The sequence below is a fragment of the Mus musculus genome, chromosome X (genome assembly GCF_000001635.26).
Source record: "Mus musculus strain C57BL/6J chromosome X, GRCm38.p6 C57BL/6J".
NCBI lineage: Eukaryota > Metazoa > Chordata > Mammalia > Rodentia > Muridae > Mus > Mus musculus.
Window position 1 is genome coordinate 159,278,635 of NC_000086.7, and position 12,631 is coordinate 159,291,265.

Here is a 12,631-nt window from a genome sequence, read left to right on the forward strand (position 1 = left end):
GTGTAGATACAGCCAAAGGTCATACCGACCTAGTCTAGAAAATAGAACAGTCCCGAGTACTAGCAAGTTTTTGGTAGCAAGATAGCTAATAAAGCAGGCAGAACAGCACTGTAACTAGAAGATAAACTGATTTTTCTAATTACATTTATTGGTTTTTTCTCTTTAAAAATACATAATAAATGCATATAATTTTGAAAAGACAGTACCAAGAAGAAAATCCTATGGCCCAGGTAACTGCTGATGAGAGTCTGTGTTTTGCTAGTTACATGCTCCCATGTTTGGAGGGAGGGTACAGAATTGGGATCATACTTACAGGTTTATATCCTTTTAAATGTAATATATTGCAGGCATATTTTGCATCATTTTTATTAGGCCCTGATTTTAATCATTGCTTAGTGTTCCTACATACGAATAGATGTATTGTGATTTATTTAACCAGTCCCCTGTCGGTCATTTAGATTGTTTTCTATTTTAAAGTATAATGAATATCACTGTACATAAGTCTTTATGCACATCTCTGATATTTCCTTAGGATAAATGAGGAGCTGATTCTTAATCCTGTCACATTGGTAAGGATTATATACATTCCTTATTAAGACTATAAAATGCTTGTTTCTTATTGTTTCAATGTGATTGCATAGAAGCTTCTTGGGATCCTGAACAGTACAATGGTATCTTGACCAAAGGTGGAAAGAGGTTTCTACTACCTCATGCACAGCACCTTTATGACAAAACTTGTGCTACATACACTCTCAACAGGAAAACTACTGCTGAGATCAGGGAGTCCAGAAGGCAGACATGCTTGTGGAAATGTGAGGTGTTTTGGTTTGGGGTTGTTTTTTAAGTGTGGTTCTTGCTCCTTCCTGCAACTTGGCTCTCCATGTTAATTAAGTACGGCTTCAGGCCCTTTTCTTCTTCCTTTCCTGTTACTTCAGGCTGTTCTTCTCTATGTAAAGGAGTAATTCTCTCCTCCCAGTGTTCTTACGTGCATTTCATTTCTAGGTAAGAGAGTGTAAGGAAGTAGTTGGTAGGACCTACAAAGGTAAAGTCAACTTTCATTTGTCACAGATCACATCTTAGTCTTAATACACTTCTTCCAGATGATCTCCTGTTAGAAAGTCAAGGAATTTTTTAAATTTCCCTTATATTTTTTCCAGAGATACCAAACAACACCCTGGGATATATGATGTAACATTCCATTGCAGCAAAATAATCTCTATAACAGTGTTGCTAAGAGTGAAACATTTTTAATTAATAAAATAGTTTTATTTTTAACATGTCAGCATTTTCTTTCAAATAGGTGAGAATACGGGAGAGGTCTTGAAACCCTCAGTTTAGAATTACTGACTGACTCAGCTGACATTGCACCGCAAAGGTGGTCTTTAGTGATTCCTGACATAATGTGGAAAGTTGTTTTGAAAACAACTTGTGCAGAAACTGAATGGAGTATCTCATTTCTTCTGATCAGACCCATATTATGGGTTATTCCAATTTGTGACTTGTTACACATTTCAGAGTAACAAAGTAAAGCATGATTAGCATTTCCTAACCTTTTCCAGGATTTCCTATCATATCTGCATGTATATAGTCTGCCAAGCTCTGGAGTTTTATTGTATTTTTTGGCTAGCAGGCATCTTGGTAGGATGAGAGAGGATAAATACACTTGCCTCACTTTAAAACTATTTTTCCATACTTACTCTCAGCCACAGTGTACAGAAAAATAGCACACATATGAATGATTTCTTCTATCTTGCTGTGAGTGGTGAGAGAGGCATCTCTCCTGTTCCTCACAGCATAATATCTTTAGATGTTATCTGCAGAAATGGAAACAGTTCCATTTGAAGCAAAAAAAGAAAATGTGGCATTTACTATCCTGTGATGCCTTCAGTGCACAGCTTTGTATTTGTCTTAAAATTACAGAACTGTATTTTTTCGTTTAGTAGCTCTTCTCCCTCTACCTTGAGAAGCTATAGAGAGTATAGCATTGAGTCATACTGGTCTCTAGTGATAACCAAGGACCAGTTTTCAAAGAGGAAATAAACCTCTTAGCTGCAACAGTAACAGTCATCTCTAATAATGTTTGAATTGTTGTTTTGATGAATGATACCAAAGTTTTGTTAAGACAAATATTTTCTTTTTTAGTAGATAAGGAAATTTGTAAATTTGGTATATAGGATAACACTGCCTTTCATATTTTCCTTTAATAATGAAGTTCAAGATTATTAACTCTGTGCTAAAGTCAGAAAGAAGTGGATTATTCCCCAACACAAAGCACTAGAATACCATTGAGATCATGTTTCACTTCAGTCATTTTTTAAAAGGTTTATTTTCAATGTTAATCAGCTAAATAGCTCAGAGAAGATAATACGTTATCAAAATTTGTAAGTGACATGAAGTTGAAAATAGTGAGGTGGTTTACAGGATTTTTATTCCACCCTATGAAACTGTAGCAATAGACTATAGGTGAAAAAGATTAATCAAAATATAAGGCTTTTCTGTGGAAATAAATAATAACAGGTTCAAGATGAAAAGGTATTCTGTTGGCACATAATAAGTTGTACTGTAAGTCAAAGGGGGTGGGCACTACGTGGTTCTTCAAGGAAAGGTAGCTGCTGGGAAGCTTGACGGCCTTAGTTTAATCTCTGGGACCCACATAGTAGAAGAGAAGCCAACTCCTTCAGGTTGCCTCTGACCTTCATACACACACTGTAGCATATATAATGCCCCCACTACCACCAAGACCAATTGAAATAAACGATGGGACTAGACAACTAGATCAATAGTTAAGAGGAGTTTTTCTTGCAGACCCATATTCAGTTCCCAGCACCTATATTAGGTGGTTCAGAACTATCCAGTAAATCCAGGGGATGCAACATATCTAGCCTCCATCAGCACCTGCATACACCTTCACATACCGACCCACAGACATGCAGATATACGTAACTAAAAATAAAATAAATCTTAAAAAATCACAAGGACTGAGTGAACAGAAACTTAGCATGTTTCAACAATATGTTGAGGCATACCTAAAATACAGCAAATATGAATAGCATCAATAAAAGTTTATTACTTAGGACAAGGGAGGTGATATGCCCTTATTTCTGCATTTTTAAAAACCAGAGTTATTGGGCTGGCGAGATGGCTCAGCAGGTAAGAGCACCGACTGCTCTTCCAAAGGTCCTTAGTTAAATCCCAGCAACCACATGGTGGCTCACAACCACCTGTAATGAGATCTGACACCCTCTTCTGGTGTGTCTGAAGACAGCTACAGTGTACTTATGTATAATAATAAATAAAATCTAAAAGGAAAAAAACAGAGTTTTAATGCTGCATATGTCTTAATATACTACTCTTTAAGATGAATCGAGGATGTGCTCAGAAAATGGGATCTCAAGTCTCCTCTATCTTAAATGTTTGAAGAAACTTGAGTTATCTGGAAAAAGATAAGACTTGGGCAATTTATAAGCATGGATGTAGATTTACTTCCATGACTTTGCAAGGGGTATTCTAAAGGGAAATTAATCTTCATTTATTAGTAATCTTAATTCAAATTCATGACTGAGGAAAAATTACTGTACAATGACGAATTATGTCTAGCAGTATTTTTCCAAGGCAATCTTGTAGTGATGAGCCTACCTGATGAGCCTACATTCTTCTGAGAGAATTTGAACATATTAAGTAAATTATTTGCAGTTGAAGCAAAAGACTCCTGAGATCTCTTACTGATTATCAAAAGGACTTTATGTTGTATCATTTTTTCCTTATGAAGCTATTTCATCTTAATAGTACTTTACATTGCCATGGTTAGTTAACAAAGTGCTTTCTTAAGAATGATCTAAATTTTGAGTGGAATAATAACCTCTTGAGTAGACAGGACAAGCAATCCCCATTTGAACAGAGAAAATGATAAGTATAGGATAAGTCCAATTTCCCCAAATCATAAGACTTATGAGTGCCAGGTCTTTACATAGTCCAAGTTCAGTGCTATTCCTGTTGTACCAGTTTGCTTTAGAAGTAAATTCACAGTTGAGATGGTTGTTTTGCCTACATCAAAGCTTACAAGGAGCTAAGGGTTCTGAAATTCTATCCCATGGAAAATATAAGTGTGCCTCCAATTATACCAAGAGTTCTAAAATCCAAGTGATAGAGCAAGGTAACTACAATGACTAGATGATGGCATTCACTAAGAGCAAATGCAGGAGAGGTAGCAGGTTGGCTGGCCACAGATGATGGGATGACATCTGGACATAATAAAAAGTAACTGACGCTGGCTGTTTATGGAATGCCAGATACTCAGCTTAGGTTTTCATGGAATTTATCTTTCATCTTCATAAACCTCGGGATAATACTCTCTAAATTGTCACTTTCCATGTACAGAAAATAAACCTTATGTGATTTAAATAGCTCGCCCAAGGCTTCACCATTAGTAGTATGAGAATAGGAATTTAAATCTACATACTTGACTCTAACTCAGTGTTCTTAAGAACTAGTTTAAGGCTTCCTTGGAGTCCCTAGATTGGATTAAAAACAATCAGTAGTCAGTTAAATAAAATGTATACCTTTTAGAAGAAAGGTGTGTCTTGGAGATAGTTTAGATGCCCTTACCACAGAATTGTGGATATTGTAGCTTCTGAAAGTGACTCAGGAAATTAAGATTTTATTTACATGGAACCCCCTCCATTTCCCTGCATTCTGGCATCAATTTTACCCTTTGTGTTATTGTATAGACAACCCGTAGCCTAAGAATGTAGGTGCCCTTGGTTTTAGTTAGTAGACCTTTCAGGATGAAAAATATGCTTACATTTATCTCCAGGTCAGTACCTAGAGCATGAATAAATGAACAACGAAGAATGGATGAGTGAATGGTAAATAGAGCTAGATAGCAGGAATTCACCTTCAGAGAATCTGCCTTATGTGATATTGGGGGCTACCTTTTATTGCTTTCCAGTTTATAATGTTCCAAAAATTGCTAACTTAGATCCTGGTATATTTGTTGAATCAACAATGAGTTAGAGGGCTTTTGTCCACTGAGGGAGTAAAAGAAGACCCTTTATATTCCTGGATTACCTCGTTTTAAGTTTCTTTTTTCTTTGAGACATCGGCTTACTATAAAGCTCAGGCTGGTCTCAAATTTACAGACCCCCCCCCCTTCCCAAGATCCCAGGTTCTGAAATTATAGGCATGGTTCATTACTCCCTACTGGTTTTATTTTTCATTTATACAAATAATACATTTTTATTATAAATACTGTAGATACATTACAAAAATCAAATAAGCAAAATAAAAGTCGAAGACATCTGAAATTCTGCCATTCAGAGATAGCCACTGTTAACATTTTGATGTATATTCTTTCAGAGTGTTTTCCCATGCAAATATATACATGTTTTGATGTATATATTTGTTTAAAATGGGTTTGTTATAATCCATATTGTTTTGTAAACTGCTTTTTCACTTATTATATGTGACTGTCTTTCCATGTCAATAAATTTACATCTTTATCATCATGTTAATGACCACATAGTATTCCATTATATGGATGCATCAAACTATATTTAACTAGTTCTCTATTGTTAGGAATTTAGGTTTCCAATTTGGAGTTCTTTTTGGAAAAAAATGATGGTGAGCATCTTGTATATACATCTTTGTATATTTGTCTATTTTAACAGAAGTAGAATGGATGGGAACCTTTAAACTTTGATGTGTGATATTTGTTTGTTTTTAATACAGACTCAGCTTGTCTTCCTGAGAGACTGCTGATTTATCTTTCCCCACCAGTCAACCCAGATTGCTTTTCCCCACGCCCACTGAGTGTTAGGGTCAGTCTTTTTGTAAACTCTTACTGATTCGGAAGGCCAAGGTATCTTGGGTTAAATGCATTTCTATGACTGGCACTAAGGCTGAATTCTTTTTTCCCTTATTGCTCATTTCTGTTGAGGTTCATCGTTTTTTCTTACAGGTTTGTAAAACAAAGATCTTTATGTATCAAGGATACCAACTCTTTGTCATGTTGCTTTAGTTTTTTGTAATCAGTTTGTCTTTTGTTTTCCTTTGTGTCTGACAGAATAACTTAGAGATGCAAATGTCACTTTTTTCTTTTGATTCCACTCTTAGCTTGCAGCTAGTACTCACCCAGATTCTAATGCTTACCTTTTTTGACATTTGAATGTTAAGTCCATCTGGAACTTATTTTGATGTAGAGATTGAGCTTAGCTGTCTCTACAATCATTAATCAGTTTTCTGATTAATTAGTAATGGAATTGGAGTTTCAAATGTGTTTTCTGTACCAAGCATTATGAATGATGTTTGGTAAGGCTTAACTAAGACCATTTGTAATGCATTTACCTACGAAGCATAAGAGCTCACCTGGAAAGGTGATTATTATTAGTTCCATGGAAAAATGCTCAGATATTTCACATAATTAAATTACCTATGAACTCTTGAAACAAAACTTGTTGCAACGTTGCACCTGCATTCTTAGATGGTGGTTGTACTTCACTGAAGCCCTTTAGAGGCAGAGATGTTCTAGATGGTGGGGTGACAGTTTTGTTGGTTTACTTTCTTTCGGTCTGTCTTCCTATAATTCTTATATAAAATCTGTTTGGTAACTTTCTACTTGCTGTGCTTTTCACAGAATGGACAGCAAATTATGGATGAACCTATGGGAGAGGAGGAGATTAACCCACAAACTGTAAGTAAAATACTGTGTCACAACGGACAAAGACAAATCGGATACTGTAACATTATCCTTAATCTTAAACTAAGCAAAGCAATCATCTTACAATATAAGGAATTCACATTGGGTTTTCCAAAATATGCCAGGGACCTTTCTTAAAACTATTTAAGATTTGTTTTAGAAGAATGACAAAGCTGGCTCTGGTAACATGGGCCTGCAATCCCAGCACTTGGGAAACTGAGGCAATAGAAGCACGTGTTTGACACCAGCCTGGGTTAAAAATAACTTCCAAGCTAGCCTGGGTTACATACACTCTGCTTCTGTGCGTGTGTGTAAAGGTACAGGTGTGTAGATGAGTATATGTACGGGTTCATACTCATTTGTATGTATGTACATATTAAGAAACATTTAACACAGGAAGTGGAGATTGGCCACTTCCTCGCTTTTTAAATTGTTGTTTACTATTGAATATTCAGCACTTAGAACTTGGCACACATTTAAGTACTCATGAAATATGTATAAATGAATTAGTAACTTGTTCCCAGCTCCACCCTGAATAGCTATCCATTATCAGCAACTCAACTGTAATTTTATTATTCTATACATGACAGTAATTGTACAACTTGATTTTTTTCACTGACATGTCTTGAAACATCTTTTCATAACATACATAAATATATCTCTTTTTTTAAATGGTGGCATCTTTTTAGAATGGTTACACACTATTCTATTCTTTGTGTATCTTAAATTTAATATAATTTCCACAAATTTTTCATAAGACTACATAAAAAGTTATATTGAGCTACAAAGTATGAACATTTAAATTTCAATAACCATTATTAAATGTCTTCCAAAATTATTGTTTAAAGTTTGAACATATGATAGTATCTATTTGACCACTCCCACACTGGAGTGTTATCTGAAAAGTCTTTATGAGCAACTCTAAATATTTATACTTTCTCACTTGAGTTTATATCTCACTTGATTATTAGAATAAGTATCCATATATTGTTGGCCTTCATGTTTTATGTTTAGCATGATCTTCTTTTGGATAACTAATTTCCTCTTTGGTTTGTACAGTTTCTGAATATATTCTGAACAATAACCTCATGTTTACTATCAGTCTCCTAAATATTTTTATAGTTTTTTAAACACTGTTTTTATGCTTTGCATTAAATATGCACGAAATTTTATTTTTTAATTAGCACACCTGGCTTCTGGATTTCAGGGTAGAATACCTATCTCTGTTATTAAAACAAATGGTTATATTTTGACCTAGTAACCTTTTGATTTTTCTGTGTTGGTGGTTTAGTTTGTATTTTTCTCTTTTTGTATTTAAATCTTATCCACTTTGTATTTTAATTTATGGTATGATGTTTGCATTTGACTTTACTTACCAAATAGATAAACCTGTTGCCCTAATTCCTATTTATTCCATAAATAAAATTCATTCTTTACCCACTCATTTAAAATACCACTTTTAGGACAGGTCAAAGAACATGAAGGCCAGGAGGGAAAGGCTGACTAAGCCCCTACTACCTCATTCCCTAAAGACAAATCAGTTTAAAGAGCACACTGTTCCACTAATCATATTTTGCCTAGTTGCGGATTCTGCCCCTGGAAAATGTATAAAAACTTGCTGAACAAGCCACCAGGGGTCGCTACCTCTCCTTCAGGTCTGGGACGATCCCAGTACACTAGAACAATAAATTCCTCCTGCTTTTGAAAAAAATAACACTTTTAGAGTATTTTAATTTTCTTTTACACGCCATACAAGTTTTACAGTGTAGTCAAAAGTCTGATGTCAGAGTTTCCACAAGACGATGTACCCTAGGGTAGGCTCCTTCCTTGCCTATTCCAGCTTCTGGCGTTCCAGAAGTTCGAAATATTGTCATGTAGACATACCATTCCAATACCAGGCCATTACATGGCATTACTGCTGTCTATGACTCCCTCAAATTCCTGCATCAGAATGCTAGCCATTGGTTTAGGGACTGTCTTATTCAGTATAACTTTTTTAAAAATTAGTCTTATGCACTTAATTTTCCAATAATTTTATATTCAGTTTGTTGATGACTCCTGAAGAAGGTATTAGGACTTTTAAATAATAATTGTGCCAAATTTATAGGCTAATATGATAAAATTATTTCAGTAATACTGAGTCTTCACAACTAGACATATTCACTTATTCCAATATCCTTATGTGTCTTTTCTCAAGTTTTATGGCTTTTTACATACAGTTTTTATACATTTTTACTAAGGCAAGATAATTTATGTGTATTTTATAGTTCTTTTTATTGTTTTGGGTTTTTCTGCTCCAAGGCTAGTCTGGGATTTCCTATGTAGCCTAGGATGGCCTCAAATTGGTAATTCTTTTGCCTTGGCCTCAGCCAAGTCCTAATATTATAAGACTACGCTACCACACCTCATTTTAATTCTTGTTACTGTAAGTGTCTTTTGTTTATGCTGGCTTGCATCCAGTTACTGATGATAATGTATATGCATGTTTTTCTCTTCTACTTTAATAGAGAAGTGGTTTTGAGACAAGGTTAAATGTAGCCCAGGCTGGCCTCCGTCTCTGTATAACTAAGAATGCCCTTGCTTTCCTGACCCTTTTGCCTTTCCCTTCCATGTGATGGAATTATAGGATGCTCCATCATGCCTTCCTAGTTACATGTGTTCTATTGGCTTTGTAACAGTTTACAAAAAATAATTTTTCAGAAATCAAATCATTATGAATTATGGGAGAATGGGTTTATTTTAGAATAGTTTTTTGCTTCCTTTAAAGAAGGGCTAAATTCTGTAGTATGACCTGTGGTGTCCTATAAAGCCTTTCCACACTTCCTACACCTCCTCTCTGGCCACACTACTCTGTCCTCTCCTCAAAGTCCTCTCATTCCAATATGTCAGCTTCTCGTTTACTTCAGCACTTTCACAGGTATCTTTTCTCCTGTTGTTCTCAACCACGTCCGCCCTCCATTTAATTCTTTTTCTTCCTTTATGTTTTTTAAGATTTATATATTTATTTTTATGTATATGAGTACACTGTAGCTGTCTTTAGACACACCAGAAGAGGGCATCAGATCTCATTACGGGTGGTTGTGAGCCACCATGTGGTTGCTGGGATTTGAACTCAGGACCTTCGAAAGAGCAGTCAGTGCTCTTAACTGCTGAGCCATCTCACCAGCCCTTGTTTTTGTTTTTTGAGACAGGGTTGCTTTGTGTAATCCTAGCTATCCTATAACTCACTCTGTAGATTATGCTGGCCTTGAACTCAGAGATCCGCCTGCCTCTGTGTCCTGAGTGCTGGAATTAATGTCATGTACCACCACTGCCTGGCCTCCATTTAATTTTCAACCATCTCCAAGGTTCCATTTTAGCTGAGACATCTTCCCAACATAGCTAGCACTTTGACTCCATCTTAAGTCCACATTTTCCTTTATCCTGACATAGTTGTCTATGCACCTCCTTATGTAAGCACAAGCACTAGATTCCTTCCTTCATTTATTTGTCTCTAGTCCCTACTAAAGTGTAAACTGCATGAAGAGTGGCCAAATATGGCTTATTCATTGTTTTATAGTATCTAATTTTTGTCTCGTAAATATTTTGTTAGTTCATTGTATGTGTAGATTAAGTTTTAGCTGTACAGAAACCATACATAAAGCCTAGGGCTGGACTATCTTTAGATTTGTCTAGATTCCTACTCCTCTCAAGCCACTTGAGGTATTCAACATCATCATCTATAATCTATATTGATATATGAATATAAATATATCAATAAATATTAACATTGAACCTTCTGTGTTGTACAATTCTTTTAGAAGGAAAACCTCCAAAGTTTCTACTTGTAGTCTACAATGAAAGTATATGATGTCATTTGGCTTGTACTTTCACCTGCCGCACCCCTAGCACTCCCATCTAGGAACTGCATTATAGAGACAGGCTGGAAAAATTTAGAACTATGGTATTACCAGCAGTGCAGATGATCATTCTACTGAATATGGAATTAGGTTCAGTTACCAGGTACAAACTTAGTATTTCTGAAATGAACTTAGCTCCAAAGAATACCCAGCTGATGAAGTGGCCCTATGGGTTAAATGTTCACTCTGCCAGCATGAAGGCCTGAGTTTGGACCCCTGGGACTCACATCAAATCCAGGTACATGGTAACATGAGCCAGTAACCTTAGTTAGCACTGGGGGACTGCAAAGACAGCTGGATTCTTGGTTAGGTTGCTGAAACAGTAAGACAGCCTGCCTCAGAAGCAAAAGTGGGAAGTAATAAAGGGGTCTGCATTGTCAATCCTTGGCCTGAATTCACATGCACACCCAAGAACATGAACACTTATATGTACCCACTCAAATGTGTATGCCTCACACATATATACAAAAGAAATAAATCTAGAAAGATTACCAACACTTATATTAGCCTTATACTCGAAAATTGTACTTACCTTTAAAATACAATTAAAAATGTGCTTTTTGTCAGCTACCAATAATTTACATGGTGATGGTTAAAATGCTATATTAATCACCTATTAAAACTGTACACATTTATTACCTTATAGTTTCTACAGGCCAGTATTCTATACACAGCTTAACATAACATTTGAGTTTCAGAGACTCTCATAGACTACAGTCAGGATGCTGGCCCCTGACAGTCTCATCTGAAATTTGATTAGGCAAGGGTCTGCTTCTAAGTTCATACAGTAGCTGGTTCAAATTCCTAGTCCACTGGAACTGTGAGATAATAATGTATGTATGTATGAATGAAGAGTGTTAACTGGTACGGAGATCTGGAATCCAGAGTTATGATAAGCTAGCTTTCACCAGGACAATACAGATGATGAAGAGAAATGAGAAAGAAGAAACCCAAGCCTCTTAAAGACCATGTTCTAATGACAGCTCTTCACCCTAAACTGCCCCCATACCTGTGGACTGCTCTCTGAAAAATGAAATAGACACTTACTTTACTTGAGTCATTGCATTTGGGGTCTTCTACTTACAGCAGTGTAATCTGTATCTAACCCACTCGAATCCTTGATTACCTGAGTTTTTCATGTCTATTAGGTGCCAAGTACACTGCTACCTTGTTAAAGATACAAAGGAGTGTTAAGAGAACCTTGTAGTTTTAAAGGCAAAAGAAAAGCTACCTTGGTCAACTTCTCCTGGGAGAAAGTGACACCCAGAACAATTAAGAAAATAAGAAGCAGAAACTTGTTTCTTTTAATCAAAAAAACTTATATAACTTGAATCACAAGACATATATTAAAAGCTAGATAGAAGCCTAATAATAGGAAGTTACAGAACTTGAGTGATTTTAGACGAATACTCCAACATGAAGCAAGCTTGTTTATAGCCCTGGAAGCTCAAGAAGAGGTGCTCTGTGTACTACAGAAAGTAGACTTGTAACATAGGGCTAAGAATATGGCTGTCTACAAGAAACCATGTCAGCTGATGACATCCAAAATTCTCATGCTATTTAGTGCCTCTTTTTGGTATAGAGCTGCCTAGGCTAACTTTGAACTCCTGTGTTCATGCAATTCTGCCTCAGCCTCCTGAGTAGCTGAAACTCTTGGTGCATAATACCCCACCCTTATGGTAAAAAAAAAAGACAGTGGAAAAAGAGGAAGGAAAAGTAGAAAGGAAACACCATTAGAAATGTATTTTTTCATATTTTAATCTCTGAATTCAGAATGGGATGATACCTTTTAATTGCCTTATTTTTCTTTCATACTTGTATAATGTTCCTCTTGTTTTTATATTAGGTAAAATATGATAGCACCATTTTACTCCAAATAAGAATGAGTCTCTGGATTAAAACAGCCCACCAGAAAAACTATTAGTAGGAGAAAGACCAAAAAGGCCTGGTCTTAAAATAGCCATTTTTTATGAAATAATAAAACAACAGGAATAAAGGTAGCTGCCCCCATCCCCATTTTTGTTTGTTTGATTTGGTT

General features: G+C 35.8%; 1 protein-coding gene across 10 annotated transcripts in view; it reads left to right on the plus strand.

The window, feature by feature from the left end:
- Nucleotides 1-12,631, plus strand: part of Rps6ka3 (ribosomal protein S6 kinase polypeptide 3) — a 112,580-nt gene that overhangs the window by 22,970 nt on the left and 76,979 nt on the right. For 4 of the 10 annotated variants that reach the window (XM_030251196.1, NM_001346675.1, XM_017318354.2 and 1 more), the window contains 2 exons: nucleotides 533-569; nucleotides 6,632-6,688. In XM_030251196.1, the coding sequence (XP_030107056.1) occupies nucleotides 6,647-6,688 (42 nt within the window). In that variant the 5' untranslated portion in view covers nucleotides 533-569; nucleotides 6,632-6,646. Of the gene's footprint in view, nucleotides 1-532; nucleotides 570-5,594; nucleotides 5,620-5,935; nucleotides 5,957-6,631; nucleotides 6,689-12,631 lie in introns of those variants that run through there. The other 6 variants (XM_017318355.2, XM_030251198.1, NM_148945.2 and 3 more) reach the window with 3 other exon arrangements.